This window comes from Kwoniella dejecticola, chromosome 6, assembly GCF_000512565.2.
Source record: "Kwoniella dejecticola CBS 10117 chromosome 6, complete sequence".
NCBI classification, from domain to species: domain Eukaryota; kingdom Fungi; phylum Basidiomycota; class Tremellomycetes; order Tremellales; family Cryptococcaceae; genus Kwoniella; species Kwoniella dejecticola.
In genome coordinates this window covers 512,893-528,650 of record NC_089306.1, presented here as the reverse complement: position 1 = coordinate 528,650, position 15,758 = coordinate 512,893, and the positions used below count along the sequence as shown (strand labels likewise).

At 48.0% G+C, this 15,758-nt stretch overlaps 5 protein-coding genes across 5 annotated transcripts; 4 read left to right on the top strand and 1 right to left on the bottom strand.

Annotated features, from left to right (window-relative positions):
- Positions 1–183: 183 nt before the first annotated feature.
- Positions 184–3,554, top strand: I303_105078 (uncharacterized protein; the record flags this gene model as incomplete). The annotated part of the gene is made up of 8 exons (XM_018408768.1): positions 184–353; positions 410–753; positions 820–972; positions 1,030–1,149; positions 1,207–1,567; positions 1,629–1,920; positions 1,978–2,820; positions 2,895–3,554. 8 exons carry the CDS (start codon positions 184–186, stop codon positions 3,552–3,554), a joined length of 2,943 nt encoding a protein of 980 aa, XP_018262459.1.
- A 346-nt stretch (positions 3,555–3,900) lies between these two features.
- I303_105077 (uncharacterized protein) lies at positions 3,901–6,632 on the top strand (the record flags this gene model as incomplete). Its single annotated transcript, XM_018408769.2, has 8 exons — positions 3,901–3,948; positions 4,041–4,113; positions 4,184–4,425; positions 4,490–4,552; positions 4,643–5,182; positions 5,245–5,814; positions 5,896–6,339; positions 6,408–6,632. 8 exons carry the CDS (start codon positions 3,901–3,903, stop codon positions 6,630–6,632), a joined length of 2,205 nt encoding a protein of 734 aa, XP_018262460.2.
- Positions 6,633–7,054: 422 nt separating this feature from the next.
- On the top strand, positions 7,055–8,890 carry I303_105076 (uncharacterized protein; the record flags this gene model as incomplete). Its single annotated transcript, XM_065969091.1, has 8 exons — positions 7,055–7,110; positions 7,325–7,535; positions 7,703–7,923; positions 8,005–8,060; positions 8,176–8,230; positions 8,308–8,464; positions 8,567–8,648; positions 8,754–8,890. The coding sequence occupies 8 exons, from the start codon at positions 7,055–7,057 to the stop codon at positions 8,888–8,890; spliced, it is 975 nt and encodes a 324-aa protein (XP_065825163.1).
- Positions 8,891–9,213: 323 nt separating this feature from the next.
- Positions 9,214–10,479, bottom strand: I303_105075 (uncharacterized protein; the record flags this gene model as incomplete). Its single annotated transcript, XM_018408771.1, has 4 exons — positions 9,214–9,737; positions 9,830–10,057; positions 10,176–10,289; positions 10,377–10,479. 4 exons carry the CDS (start codon positions 10,477–10,479, stop codon positions 9,214–9,216), a joined length of 969 nt encoding a protein of 322 aa, XP_018262462.1.
- A 521-nt stretch (positions 10,480–11,000) lies between these two features.
- On the top strand, positions 11,001–15,306 carry I303_105074 (uncharacterized protein; the record flags this gene model as incomplete). The annotated part of the gene is made up of 14 exons (XM_065969090.1): positions 11,001–11,205; positions 11,278–11,699; positions 11,775–12,371; positions 12,449–12,529; positions 12,612–12,803; positions 12,885–13,097; positions 13,159–13,455; positions 13,529–13,807; positions 13,870–13,959; positions 14,040–14,225; positions 14,299–14,432; positions 14,532–14,667; positions 14,756–15,066; positions 15,144–15,306. 14 exons carry the CDS (start codon positions 11,001–11,003, stop codon positions 15,304–15,306), a joined length of 3,306 nt encoding a protein of 1,101 aa, XP_065825162.1.
- Positions 15,307–15,758: the final 452 nt, after the last annotated feature.

The window sequence follows — 15,758 nt, the reverse complement described above, 5'->3', positions numbered from 1 at the left end:
TTCACCACTCTCGATTCCCACAATTACATACGTCGTTCAATCACGCAAGAAGCATCAGTCCCTGCTCTAGAGACATATACCGAGTTTCCACAAAACCCAGAGGAAATTCGTATCGTTACAATCGAGAAGTCGTTTGCACAGCCTGGCGCGAGGTGAGGTGCCCATAGGACCCTCGTTGGCATCATGATCACTCTCACCCCCTTATCATCCTCGGCCTCAGCTTCTTCATCTTCCGAACCGATATCTTACCTCTTGCAGCTGGATGAGGCGAGGATACTGCTAGATCTAGGACAGAGGGATTATCGCTCGAGTAGTCTGCAGAGCTCATGGGAATACGAGGAGAAAGTCAGGGAGTAAGTGGTTTCATATTATTCTGATACCAAAAGAGTGACTTATGTGTTTCCTGCAGATTGGCGCCAACACTCTCGCTGGTCCTCTTATCGCATTCCCCGACCAATTACCTCTCTTTGTATCCATATGCACGAGCAAGATGGGGTCTCACATGTCCTGTCTACGCTACGCAGCCAACAGTGGAAATGGGTCGGGTGGTCTGCCTGGCAGATGTAGAATCTTGGAGATCAGAATGCTCTGTCGATGATACGGCTTCGACTCCATCAAGTGCAGCAGAGAGCTCCAAATTGGACAAAGGCAAGAAACCACTTCGAGGGCCATTTGTACCGACCGTCGAAGAGGTTCACGAAGCTTTCGACTGGATAAAGGCGATTAGGTACAATCAGCCTTTACATCTGGGTGGTAGGTCTATAACAACTCCCCATCAGACGATCACTCGAGATGTTCTTGCTGATAGGATTGCGATAGGTGACCTATCACATTTGCTCCTAACTCCCTTCCCATCCGGCCATACTCTCGGAGGAACCTTATTCAAGATACGTTCTCCTACATCCGGTACCATATTGTACGCGGTGGGGATCAATCATACAAGCGAAAGACATTTGGATGGTATGGTCGGAGGTAAGTTTGCTATATAAACCCAGATGCAAGTGCCAAAGACTGATCACGGTGCAATAGGTCAAAATGGTCCGACGGGATATGCTGATGGAGTATTGCGGCCTGATCTGCTCATTGTGGAAGGCGGACGAAGTGAGGTGATCAACCCCAAGAGACGGGATCGAGAAACGGCTTTGTTAGGTGAGTCCGACATTTCTCCTTAGTGACTCTTGGAGACTGATTGATTGCATTTCTTAGATCTGGTAACATCTACGCTTGAGTCGAATCATTCGGTATTACTCCCCTCCGACCCTTCTCCACGGTTATTGGAGTTACTGGTATTACTTGATCAGCACTGGACATTCAAGTTGAATCCGGCCAATAAGCGGCGCCAAGCCAATCAGAATGATCCATGGCCTTACCCACTCTGTCTCGTCAGTCGGACGGGTCAAGATATGATCGCGTTTGCTAGAAGTCTGATAGAATGGATGGGAGGTGTAGTCAAGGAGGCTGGAGGCGAAGAGGCTATGAGCGATTTGACGAGTGAAAAGAAAGGCAGACGGAAAAAGAGGAACGCCGGGGCCGCTCTTGGATCGGAGTATGGTGCTTTGGATTTCAGGTTAGTAGGCCTTGGAACCAGAAAGCAGCGATATACAGGCTGATGACATTCTGGCGATTAGACACGTTCAGTTTTTCTTAACTCCATCAGACCTTCTTCAAGCATATCCCCTTATGAGACCTAAACTCGTTCTGGCTATCCCTCCTACGATGTCTCACGGCCCATCGCGGTTCTTCTTCACCACCATGGCTAGTGCAGAAGGTAATGTGGTACTCCTAACCTCCCGCGGTGAAGACTCCACTCTCGCTCGCGATCTATTCAATAAATGGGAAATCGAGCAAGACGAAAGTGGAAAGTGGGGCAAGGGCAAAATTGGTAGACTAGCAACTCCGCAAGGTCATGTGCAATTGGAGGTCAGTGATTGACATTGATGGAAACGTCCAGTGAAGCTGATTGATGGGTTCACATAGATGGACTCAAAAGTCCCTCTAATTGGCGCCGAATTAGAAGCGCATCTCGAGGCAGAGCGCTTAGCCAAGGAACGCGAAGCAGCCCATCAAGCGGCCTTAGACCGATCCAAGCGCATGCTTGAAGCCGATGACCTGGAATCTGAGTCGGAATCAGAGGGATCGGGCGATGAAGATTACGCAGATGGAATCATAGTCGCGAAGCGACTCAGAGACGAGAACGCAAACGCTTTTGCTGGAGACGGGGAAGACGTAAATAGGACAATGTCATTCGATATCTACGTTAAGGGGCAGCAAACGAGGATAAATAGGGGATATCAGAAAGACGGGGAGATGACTAGATTCAGAATGTTCCCTTTCTTAGAACGACGAGGTAGGAAAATTGATGCGTATGGTGAAGGTCTTGATATTGGACAATGGGTCAGAAAAGGTAGAGAGATAGAAGAGGAGGGTGAAACCGAAGAAGTCCGGGAGAAGAAGAGATTGAAAGAGGAAGAGGAGGAAAAACAGAAAGTCAAACCCGAAGCTCCTTCCAAGTACATCAAGGAGACCCTCGACCTCGATCTGAAAGCTTCGGTATTCTTCGTGGATATGGAAGGCCTGCACGATGGTCAATCTATCAAAACTATCATATCTGATTTACAGCCTCGTAAACTCATTTTGGTCCGATCGCAACCTGAAATCACCTCTTCTCTTGTTAAGTACCTGAACTCGACCGCCGGGGTCACCCAAGATATATTCATACCTGCTACAGGGGAGCAAATCAGGATTGGTGAACATGTTCAATCGTATAGTATTACACTTGGAGATAGCATTTCTGCTGGATTAGCCAAGAAGTGGTCTAAGGTGAGTCATTTGAGGAACCTACGCGATCTTTACGCTCGCTCGTTCAAGACGCTCAATTCAATGATTGTTTACAGTTCGAGGGCTACGAGGTGGCTATGATAGACGGGAAGATCGCCTTTGCACCTGGATCGACTGTACCCGTGCTCGAAATCTCAGACCTGGTCAAACCCCTTCCCGTCGAAGCTACTATCGAAGAGGAGCCAGAGACTGAGGCTGAAGCTGTACTTGTACCGGTGTCTGGGGATGGGGATGTAGAAATGACTACTGAACCCGCTAAAGAAGCTGCGCAAGAAACCGCTCATGACGACGAGGCGCAGACCGAGGATGGTGCGGTCGTGAAGACGGAAATCGAGGATGTCAAGCCGAACATTGACGGCCCTGAAAAAGGAAGTATCGCTGAAAAGAAAACAAAGTCTGAGAAGTCGAGGTACACGTCGCAGAAGTCATCCATCCCGTCGTCGCTTTTGATCGGTACGCTCCGACTTACATCGCTCAAAAACCACCTAGCTGCTCTTCAGCCACTGTCGATCCCGTCTGAATTTGCGGGAGAAGGAATCTTAGTTTGTGGGCCGGGTCTGCAGACTCCCGAGAATGAGAAAGTCAAATCGGGAAGTATCGTTGCGGTCAAGAAGATAGGGGAGAATGGGATTGTTGTTGAAGGTACGATTGGAAGGGTTTATGATTTGGTAGTTAGGGCTGTTAAAGGTGAATTGGCTAGTGTGAATAGCGCATGATGATCTTGTTTTGCTTCTTCGCCTGCTAGTAGCGTCAGATAATCCAGCACTCGGCACTCGGCAGGCTGCATTGCATATATGCATTAAATCTTGTACTGGAAAGAAACCTTGTCCGGGTCTCGTTGGGTCTGATTCGGGCGGGAGTGCAATACAAGCATGCAGCGATGAAACTCGCATCATGCTGGCGGACTCGTGCGTCCAGGTCAACAACACGTGGGAAGCGCGTGTTTGTCGATCAAAATAAAATTGACGGCCTTCCTCCACCTCGAAATGTCAAAACGTCCACAAATTGATATATTGCTGCAGATATCATACTTGCACATTAGACACATATTACCACGACAAGATGCCCAAAGCCACCAAGAAGAAGAAGGAGAAACAGGCCGACTTCAGCGTAGGTTTCCAGCTTCTTTAAGCTTGTATAATATATGTGGAAAATAGCTGAATTCCTAACATCGGTCCTCTGTGTGATGTCGGCGTCGACAGAAAGCGAAATTGAAGCTTGGGAAAGGGAAGAAACAAGCTAGTAACGCTACAGATACCTCGTTCAAAGCTAGGTGTAAGCACTGCTCATACAACATCGATTCAGTCAGACACTGCGTTTCACTTATGACTATATGCTATCATAGCTATCGCTTTACCCGGGCAACAATCGATTTCACGAGCGATACTCAACGCCGATGGACTCGGGCCCTCGGAACCAACCACTGCGAATGGATTGACACTGGAAGATTTATTCATACGCTTCAGACACCCGAATGCTGGGGTGCGCAAAGAGTCGTTAGGAGGTGTCAAGGATATTCTGAGTGTAGGTGTCGGAAGAGATGTGGGGAAAGTACTCAGAGCTCTAGGAAGTTTAGTATCAGACGATGTGAGTACAACCTAGTCAATACAACTGTCGGATCGAAAGCTTTGTTGTTGACTTGATGTCTTAGGATGCCTCGGTACGGAAAGCTCTGTTAGGTTTGTTGGCATGGTGTTTACCTCAATTACCGGTTGTGAGTGCGCCTTACCTCATAGCTTAGCTATCTCAAGTATTTCTCGTGGGTTAAAACATCTAGCTAAATATGGCTTTCCGATACAACCAGGCATCTTTATCACCTCATTTACCTCTCTTGGTTCTACAAACATCTTCTTCACTCTCGCATATCTTCCCTGAGATCCGACTTGACGCATGTAAACTCGTTCATCTACTTCTGGACCACGTCCCTTCGCACGTCGTCGGTAATTGGCCTCGAGAACCGTCGAATATCCTCGAAGGCCTCCGACTGGCAGTCGGTCTAGGCGGAGAGAAAGGCGTGAATAGTCAGATTGGAAGATTGACGGGCGGAGCGAAATTAGTGACACTGAGAGCAATGATGGAGTTCGTCAAGAAAGGTCTCAACGTCCAATCCTACTCCCAAGAGAATGATCAGGAATGGTTAGATGGCTGGACTGAAAAGAGATCCAAGGGTAAAGGTGTCGAAAGAGATATCAGGGACGTACCGACGTTTGAGGATCTGAATGAAGAAGGATGGTTAGTCGGATCGTCCATTGATCCAATCAGTGACAGTGAGAATGCTTGGGAAGTTGGAAGATTAGCCGGTCAAGGGAGAGAGAACGAAGACGGCGTCGCCTCGGTCCTCTCGGTAAGGCCCCTTCCGTATCTCGGAGTTAATCTAATCAGGACGCTAGCTGACGCCGGAGATAGCAACTATACATCTCCCTTCATCCTTTATTACTCTCTACCTTCCTTGAGAACGCCCCGACCGCCTTTTCACCGTCCTCATCATCTTCCGCTTCGGCAGAAGATATCCCTCTGGCCTTATGTACGACCACAGCCTCTCTTACCGAACTCCTTGCTCGAGCGATCCTCACTCGATCATCGGGAGTCCCTGAGATTGCGGCGGAAACCAAAGAGGTCAGAAGTTGTATATCGGATTTCCTGAAACGGATGGCGGCGTGGTTCCCATTCTCATCGTCTAGGTTGAATGTACCAACACCGTCGGGATTGACAGCGGGATTCGAGCTGTCATTGGTATACTCAAATTTGGCTGTTCTACTTGCGCCCAGACCGGTCGAATTGGTCTGGCCGAAAGATGTGCGCAGTACTACTAGTACTGGCTGGAGAGACCGGGCCAAAGCTATTGAGGTTGCTTGGACGCAGATGCGCGCGAGGCAGATTACGAATGCCAAAGGAAAAGGTAAAGGAAAAGGTAAAGAGAAGGGAGCGGATGATTGGGCAATGGAAGAAGTCGCTTCATGGGTTATCGAGGTTTTGGTAAGTAACCTATTCTACCCCGCTTCAATCTTCAACTACCCGTAAAATTCTGCTAGAATGCTGATAGTGATCGACGCATAGGCACCAAAGAAAGATGTTTTATCGCCCTCTTTGACTCCAGCAGCCTACGCAGCGATCTTACCAATTGTATTTTCACTTATCACTCAGCCGCCCTCTCACACTGCGGATGAAGATGATATACCATCAACCGTCGGATCAGCATTTTTGGCTTATCTATCACGAACAAGCTCGACATCGTCTTTACGATCTATCGGCGATAAATTTGTTATCTCCTTGACTGAGATACACGAACAACGATTCCCTAGATATCCATTTTTTATACCTACCTCGAATGTTGAGCTGCGTAGAAGGATACGAGAATGGTTCGAAAGTGTACCCAAGGTCATTTGGGAGCTGGGGAATAAGAACGAGGAATCGACGAGGATTTTGCTGGATTTCCTCTTGCGTTTGGGGTTGAAGGGAAAGGGCGCCCTGGATGAGAGGTATAGTCTACTATCAGGACAGGCAAATTCTTTCTCCATTTCCATCTATTGAGGTCAATGGAGTGTTGACAGAAGTTTCATGTTATATAGTCATTCGAGACGATATCTTCTAAATTAGCGCCCTTTTTCCACCTGCAACATCCCACGAAAGGATCTATACCTGGCCCGTGGACGAAGTTGGCGGATGAAAAAGTGAAGAAGCTGGCGCTAGATATGGCGTCTGTATGGGCTGAATGGGATGATGGACGATTGAAGGATTTGGTGGGGCGAGCTGTGATTGATACCCCTTGGCAGGGGTATTGGAATAAGCCATGAGCGCCTGCTCTGCTGTAGTGCATTTGTCGGCGTGATATGCATGGCTTGCTTGCCCCCTCTCAAGTCAGTGAACAGATACAGATACAGATGAGCTGTCGGTGCCATACTTGATTCATCGTGAGGCATCGGTGAACGACGGTTCAGACTATTTCGAAGTTGAGTGAGGCATTTAACAATTCGAGCGGTTTGATGACGTCAATCGGGTTGGGTCGTCCGGTAAAAACCCGACCGAATGACAGAACAGTCATTCCATTCCACCCGACGCTTGTTATCTCTGATCTCTGGACATCCATCCATCTACGACTAGGCTGTTATCACACGACCATCCATAATCAAACGAATCTTGTATATATCCGTTTTGTATTGATACTCGCTAGCTCATAAGCTGACTCAGAAGAATTAAGAATCGAGACTTGGACAAGATGGCAAATTCAGAGATCCTGCATTCGAAAGCTGTGGCTGTAATTACTGGAGCAGGGTGAGTTGGGGTGTGTCCATTGCTCTGCATTTGCATTTGATCGTGAAACAAATTAGATTGGATTAGACGGGTGGATCTCTTTTGTCCGAGAGATCAGTGACAGATACATGATGGATCGTATCATTCCTCTGTCTGTCTGTCTGGGACACCAAAATTAGAAAGTATGTGGTATTCTAACAACGACTGATCATGTTTACTTGTCACATACACACAGCTCCGGGATCGGTCTGGCAGCCGCCCTGAAATATGCCAAATACGGGATGTCCCTCTACCTAGCCGACATCGACGAAGAAGCTATCAAAGCGGCCGTGCAGAAGGTCAAGGGCGTAGAAGGCGTAGGAGAGGTATTTGGATCTAAAACGGACGTCAGTAAAGTACAGGATGTGGTGGAATTGAGAGATAAAGTATTAGAAGAGTTTGGCGAGGTGAGCTATTTCGCTTTCGGGTCTTGACTCACTTCGCATACGTCGCAAGCTCCGCAAGCTTTGCGTCGATGACCGAGCTCCCGGATCCCAGCTGGTGATTGAGATGAAGATGCGTAATGAGTATAGATCAATGAGACTGATTGATCTGCTTGCTTGCCCCGCACCAGATCCACATCTTAATGGCAAACGCAGGTATCTCTCGCCCGACACCTGCGTTCTCCTTGAATACTCCTTTGAACGACCTCCAAGATAATTGGCATTCGGTACTGAATACGAATTTCTTCGGAGTATTGAATGTCTGTCAGGCGTTTGCGCCGATCATGGCTCGACAGGAGAATGCGAGCGCTGTTATTGTGACGGGTAGTAAGCAGGGTATAACTTGTCCTCCGTGAGTGTCTGTCTCCAAATGCTAATTCTAGTAGACCGCTCTCAGGCATTGCTAATTGTTCGATTCTATGCGTGTGGGTAGGGGTAATGCAGGTTACAATGTCTCTAAAGCTGGTGTCAAGACATTCACAGAACAGCGTGAGTCCTCTCATGCCCACCCATGTACCGAAATTCTCATCCCGTCAATGTAATTGGCAAAGATACACAATCATGAGCAGGCTTAATTGGGCTGATCATCTATATGTCTTGATAGTCGCCCACGAACTTCGAAACGTACCAGACAGTCGATGCTCAGCACATCTCTTTGTGTGAGTCGCTGGTCATCTCGCATTTGTCGTTCCCTCAGAGTCAGTCGGGGCTCATTTGAATATGATTTAAACCGTAGTCCAGGCTGGGTACATACCGGATTGACGGGAGCCAAGAACGGCGGTCCTAAACCTGCTGGAGCATGGACACCCGAACAGACGGTCGATTATATGGTAGAAAAGGTCTTTGAGCTTGGGGATTTCTATGTCATTTGTCCAGATAACGAAGCTAGTGGCGTGAGTGCCGCATGTCTTATATATACATGTGTCGGGATTGCAAGGAATCCGACCGATAACGTGCTGCCATGAGCTGACACTTCGAGATCTTTCTGTCCTTAGGTCTTGGACAAAGCTAGGATCCAATGGAATCTGGATGATATCCTCCAGAATAGACCAGCTTTATCAAGATGGCATCCTAATTGTAAGCTCGACCGTTTATCTACTTGTAGATCGTTTGTTCACTCCAACTCTGCTGACTTGGCTTCGGACATTCGAAAACTCGGTAATTCGCTACACAATACAACAGACCAAGCTCGGTTCGACGATTTTATAGCTGCCAAACAGGGGCTCTCGGCCGCTGCTCGAAGTAGATCAAGAGGAAGAAGAGCGCCGGGATCGCAGGAAAGTGGTTTTCCTACTGAGGCGGATATCTCTAGATTCTAGCGTAGCGCCGCGTACAGTTTCCGAAACTAGCTTTATAGGCTTGAGCTGGGATCGAAGATAAATATAAAGTAAGAGATGAAGGTGAGGAAGTTGTAACCATGTCTTTTGACATTACTTAATCTCAATCTCGGTGCATGAAGACGAAGATACGTGTTTGAGAGGGAGCAGAGAAGATTGTATAATCAATGACCGTCCAAGTCGATGCAACGCAAGTACTTCCTTCCTTACTTCTTGACTGGACCGCCAGACAAAGTCAGGTATCGCCCTATTCACTCTGACGACGAACGACTTGAATGAACCCCTCAACCGGTCGGAATCTCATTTTACTTCTGACTTTGCGCCCAATCGTACATCCTTTTCTCCTCTTCGTCGATCTCTTTCAACCGTTTATCCACATCCGCCCTTTTCTTCTCTAACGTCTGTATATATTCCTCGTTGGTGAGTTTGCGCACGGGCAAGAATTTCGTGAGACTGTTCATCATTGTCTCAGGGAATGAGGGTTTCTCCATATTGGATTTGGCTATCATCTCCTCTGGTGGCTTGAGCGGATCTTCGAAGGATTTGGTTATTTGGCTTTGGGTGTCGCCTGGTTGGACTGTTGTCGACGATGACAGACTGGAATCTGACGGATTGGAATTTGTCTTTGCATTGGATATTGAAGACGGTGATGAGGCCGTTGAAGGTGTTTGGTTGCTTGAGGATATAGATGAAGATATTGGAATTCCACTTGAAGATTGTTTGGCCAAAGTCTTCAGACGGAGGACTCGGGATTGATTGATCGACAATTGAAGAAGAGTCGCTATGAGGGAGGACGTGATCCCAGCTTTGACGAATGTCGATTTCCCCCCTATTTCAAAATAAATATCAGCAAGAGCTGTTCACTTACCCACATGCCGCTGTATCTGTATCGCGTGGCGATGAGATGGAAATGGGACTCACGAAAAGCAGCACTCAGCACACCACCCGTCAGACCACCAGCAATGGCACTATCTGATATCCTATTCCACCGAACTTCCGACAAACTCTCTGGCGCCTCGATATCCTCAGGTAGCTTGCCTCGCTGGACTTCTGATAGTCCCTCACGCCTGAGGGCATTCAGACGCCTCGTGTGGGAAGGAGTGAGTTCGAGGGAGAGAAGAAGGGGAGATACCAGGTATTCTCTGATACCTATCATGCAGAAAATGTTCAGATGTCATCATTCTGACCTCCTCAATTTCGTCCTAATCTCACTCTGTGGCGGACTGAGCATTGTTTTGATTCGTGGCCAGATGACCAAGCGACTCACTGAAGAAGGTCAATCCTGCTATAGACAGATTGATAGTCATATTAATTGATAATGCAAAAGGGTTCTTTGATTGGACAACACCGATGGAAGCTCCTGTGATCGCTCCGAGGGTACCTGATAGAAGCTGAATCAGCATGCAGTATACAGATTACATACTCACTCTGACTCCGAAGCGAGGATGAGCTCTGCGTTATGACTTACCAGTAGTCAGAACTCCCTTAGCTACCAGTAACGGCGAGTTTGGGTCGAAGGGAAGAAAGAAGGAAGCCGGAGCATTAACCTTCGAGCTAGACGCAGCTGACATGATGGAGTAGAGACTAGAGCCGACTTGAGTTCGTTTAGGGAGAGCACAAGCTGCTGTTCATGCTTCAAGGTAGCTGTTAAGAATGTTCTTGCGGATCACTTGCTTCGAGAATTCAACTTTTGTAGGATGATTTTGATAATAATGATTTATTGCCCGGATTGGTAATTCTCATGATTGGTAAACCACGCGTTTCATGTAAACACGCTCAAATCCACATCCACGTCCAAAAAGTCAATAACAAACATCCTCGCCGCAATAAAGTCATTCTCTGAGCATTACATCGACATCTGCGTCAGTACTGACGACCGCCCCTTGCTCGGCTGTCCAGCTTGCCTCCATCTGACCCGGACTTTAGGTCGCTCAGCGGGATCCAAGTCTCACAACAGATACACGCAACTTCGAAGAAAGCGGACCTTCCGCCGGACCGTTATTCAACTATCGCTCGGACATTATGCACCCAACAACCTTCAGATAGATAGCAAGAAACACAAGTGGATAACGAGTGGTAATACTGCTGCAACATGCCTCCCGCATCATCTCTGGCGGCTCTCATGGCCTCGCCAGCGACTTCAGGAGGAGACGCAACGGTCTTAGCGCACGGGCAGACTCTACCTGATATCTCTTTAGGATCGCTCGGATCGAGCTTCAGATCAGAGGACGAAGAGCGAGAACAAGCTGAAAGAGCTGCTAGAGCTAATACAGCTCAAAACGCTGGTCCATCTCACGGTATGTCTGATCTACCTATGTACTCACGGTCCCTCATATTTGCGATTGTCAAGACTGATAATGGTCCTATAGCTCAAAGACTAGAAAACCGATCACCTGAACCTTCCTCATCTTCCCCACCTCGACTCCCGTCTTCAGCCCTGCTCTCTCTCTCGCCACCTATGACAGTCCGCAAGTCCTCTTCGCACTCCGCTATACCTGAATCTCAAGCTCCCAGACGACCCAGAGTATTGAAGCGTCAATCTAGCGTCTCATCAGCCTCCTCGACCTCCGATATCGACGGACCGTTGAAAGCGCGATATGGCGATGGGGGAGATACAGATGACGAGACGATCCTCTCGTCGCTTAGCTTGGCGGCGTCTCCGCAGAAGGCGAATGGCGTCCCGAGGAGAGAACCGTATCATGGTGGAATCAGCAAGAGGGGAGGAAGACATAGCGTCGCAGCTGGAGATATGGGTAATAATGGTCCGATGACACTTCGAGATCAAGAGAAGGTGAGTCGCAGCTACATTGTAGTCTCCCTCGGCGGAGTGGAAGTGTAGTAGCTGATATTTACTGAATGCTCGTAGCAATTGGAGGAATCCAAGAAAGAGGTATTCAACCTTCAGCTAGAGAACCATTTCCTGAAGGAGAGGCTGTCCAATATGGCGCCGGAACATATCGAAGCTGCACTCAAGGAGAACGTCAAGTTGAAATTGGAGATTTTGAACCTGTCTAAAGAACTCAAGAAGCTGAAGAAGTTGGTTCTGCAGCAAGACAGGGATCTGGCAGCTGCTTCCCGTTCCGGAGGGGCTAATTCCGGCTCGGTAGGAGAATTGAGAGAATTAGAGAAAATGTGGAAAGATGAGAAAGAACGTAGGAAAGCAGCGGAACAATCGTTGAAGTCTTTGCAAGAGCAAGAAAGCCCCGATGAGGGATTGAGAGAGAAATTAGAAGACACTGAGGCTTCAGAAAGGGTTTGGAGGGAACGAGCGGAAGCTCTTGAAGGTGAATTGGACGATACGAACGAGCGACTTGCGCGAGTGCAAGATCTGGCGGATAGGGCGAATGACCAAGTGGAAAATCTGAAAGATGAGATCGAGCGGTTGAAGGAGTTGAACGAAAGTGTTGGTATGAGCAAAGGAAGGGAAGGTAAATTGGCACTAAAAGTACAAGAGCTAGAGTCGGTGAGTGCGCTGTGACACTGAGCCATCATGCTTTGCCTCCCAAACGGGAGTGCGCTCATTCATCTTGCATATTACAGGAGAATGCGGGGCTACAAGCGGATCTCTCCATGGCTAAGAAGGGCGCTCTGTCTGAGGCTGATGCTGAACTGTTAGAGGAAGTGAGTTTCTGTCCTAATCGTCTGTATTGCGACATGATGGTCAAAATGCCTCAGCTGATGGTCCGATCCCTTGGATCTATAGAAACTCAATGAGCTACAAGATCAACTTGCTTCAGCTCAATTGGAGGTTGAGTCTCGTGACAGGGAAATTGAGGAACTGAACAATGAGCTCGACGCGAAATTGCGGGACCACGAGAAAGAGTTGCAGCAAGTCGAGGAGGAATGGCGAGACGAGGTATTGGAAGCTAGAGCACAGGTTGATGAGTTGAAGGACGTAAGTGCCTGATTGCCCTGCATAATCGATCGAACGGCCCTTTGTAGGCAAGCAATCAGCTGAATCACATTGTCTTCTCAGGCGCTCGACTCCCGCGAACAAGATACGAAAGAGGTGCACGAAGCTCTCCGAGATCGAGAAGACGAGCTTTCAGCGGCTCTTGGCAGGATAGAGGATCTGCAATCTGTCCAAGCTGAGACGCATGATCGACTGGAAGAGACACTCAAGAATATAGAAAACGATAATAAGGAGAAAGACGGCGAGTTGCTAGCCGCTAACAGGGAAGTGGAAGAGGTAAGCCGCGATGTCAAGCTGTACATGCTGTCAAGTTAAATGACTGAACTGCTTGCCGTAGCTCGGCCAAAGAGTATATGAGCTCGAAGAGGCTTTGGAGGATTACCGAATCAAGGAATCAGATCTTAACGCAGATCTTAAATCAGCAGATGAGGCTTTCGAGAACGCTAAGTCGCATTACGAGAACCTTGTTGCTGCGCTGAAAGAAGCGAGGCGGAAATCGCAAGATGAGCGAGACCAAGCGTTGTCGCAAGTGCAACAATCGGAAGATGCCCGGAAAGCGCAAATGGATAAAGCCGATAGGCAGCGAAGATATGACGAGGAGAGGTGGAAGAGGACTCTCAGCGAGAAAGAACACGTAGGTACAGCTGTCCTTCATGGTTGTCACATTCAGCGATCTATATAGTATCGCTAACCGTCGGGATGTGTAGACTCTATCGCGCTTGACGCATGAGCTTGAGTCAGCTAGAGAAAGGCTATCGCAACGTGAGAGGAATCTTAACAACGTCGAGGCTACCTTGCGATCGTTGGAGGACGAAAGGAAGAAGCTGGGCGATGAACATACCTCGGACAGATTCGGGCTTGAATTGGAGCTCGAGCGGATCAAGCGTGATCTTCACAGAACGGAGGAAGAGTTGGACATTATGCGCAGAGAGCTGGGTGATCGAGATGAAAACCTCAGAGAAAGGGATCTGGAGTTGGCTAGAATGGTGAGTAGTTTTGCTGCCCTCTATTGACCGATTAGTCATAAATGACGGTTTGGCGGTTACAGATGGACAAACAACGTGATCTTGAGAATCGACTTGCGTCAGAACGACAAGGTAGATTGAATATGTCAGACAAGCTCGACCAGAAAAGCAAGGTAAGCAGTGTCATCTGCTGCTCCATACTGTATATCCATACTGTATATCGGCATGCTGATGTGTTTTTGATGGTGCGCAGGCGGCGAGACAACATGAGAAAGAAGCTTTACATCTTCGAGAACGGATCGAAGAGCTCGAACCGTTGCTCACCGAGACTCAACAAGAGCGAATCGCATTACAAAAGCAGTCCGAGTCGCAACGGCAGGAGAGAAGCGAATTGCTCTTGAGAGTGTTTAGAGATGTTAACAAGTTCTTGGGCAAAGATGTGCGTTCCTCCGTTCTAGCTGGACCAATGAGTGTCGATTTTGGTATAAATACTGATATGTAAGCTGCCGTAGGACGCTACTACCCCAGCTCAATTCACCATGTTCCGAGATACGCTTGTATCGAGATTGAAATCTATGATACAGGTCAGAATTGACTTTGAGAGGAAGATCAAGGATACCGAGTCTTCGGTCGAGCAACGCATGGCGTGAGTCTGGCTTCGATGAATCGGCCTTTTCCAGTGACCCTCCGTGACGGCCGTCATTCTTTTTGGCGTAGATCAGCTGACACAAGTTGCCTTGTTTAGCGCGTTGAAGAAACAGCTCGAGCAGAAATGGCGTACTCTTGATAATTTCGAGGCTGCCGTCAAGAAGTTGGAGTTGACTAAGATGCAATGGAAGAGTAAATATGCTGTCAAAGAGGGAGAGCTCGAAGCCGCGAAGGTGAGTTTTGTAATACCCATCATGTTCTGTAATTTTTGTGAAGGGTCAGAAGCAAATGGGGAAGCTGAACAATCAATCATCGTGCCAGGCGAGGAATCACGAATTATCCTCACAGCTGACTTCCTCTCGAACCGGTGGCATAACCTCGTCTTCTTCCGAGATCCGATCACTCACCCAAAGAGCAGAATCAGCCGAGAAGAGAGCTATGGCAGCATCGAACCAATTGAGTATGCTCGAAGCTCGTTTGGCGGAGTTGCAATCTAGATCTGGCCAAGCTGAGAACAAGTGGGAAGCGCGAGTCAAAGAATACGAGAACAGGCTCAGGATCGCTGGCGAGAAGATCAAGACTGAGAAACAGGGTGGTAAAGAACGGGCACTCCAGCTTGAGGCTCAAGTCAGGTGAGTCAAACGATGAGTAGACTTCCTGAAGATTGACGATTTGACAATTTGACGGTTCTGATGCGTTTTTTGAACAGGGATCTTGAGAGACAGATATCAGAGGCGAGAAAGAGGAATCAACGTGTTGAAGGTGTCGTGGCGACTGCCAATCATCTGTTACCTGAACATGCGAATCAGGAGTTTAGGAGGGGAGGTGATATAGGTTATGCCTTCGGAGGGGGTGGAAGGACATCGCGATGATGACTCAACCTTATATAGACATGACGCTTGTCCGGTGATTCTGTAAGGTATACGGTAGCTTAGATACTTTCGTTCCCTTTTCTTCGTTCATTTGGGCTTTTTCTCCGGAGATACTGGTCAATGTGTACGATACATATACTGAATGGGAGTACAGAGTACGCAGACTGGGATGTATGGCAGTGCCATTTCGCTCTAATTAGAGTGCATGACGAAGTTATACTGTAATTATGAAGGGACCAATTTGCTGGAATCTCCAAAAGGAAAAGGGCCAGATCAGGATCGGGATCAGGATCAGGGCGATCGGAGATTTAGTTGTAGGCTGTCTGTCACTCTGTCACTCTGGTTCGCGTCACTCGATTAAGCTTGGTTCATCTTGACGTCACTTACTGTACAATTTCAGAGTTTCAAGTGGACTATTTCATGCCCCCAATCTTAGAACCGAACTGATAGAG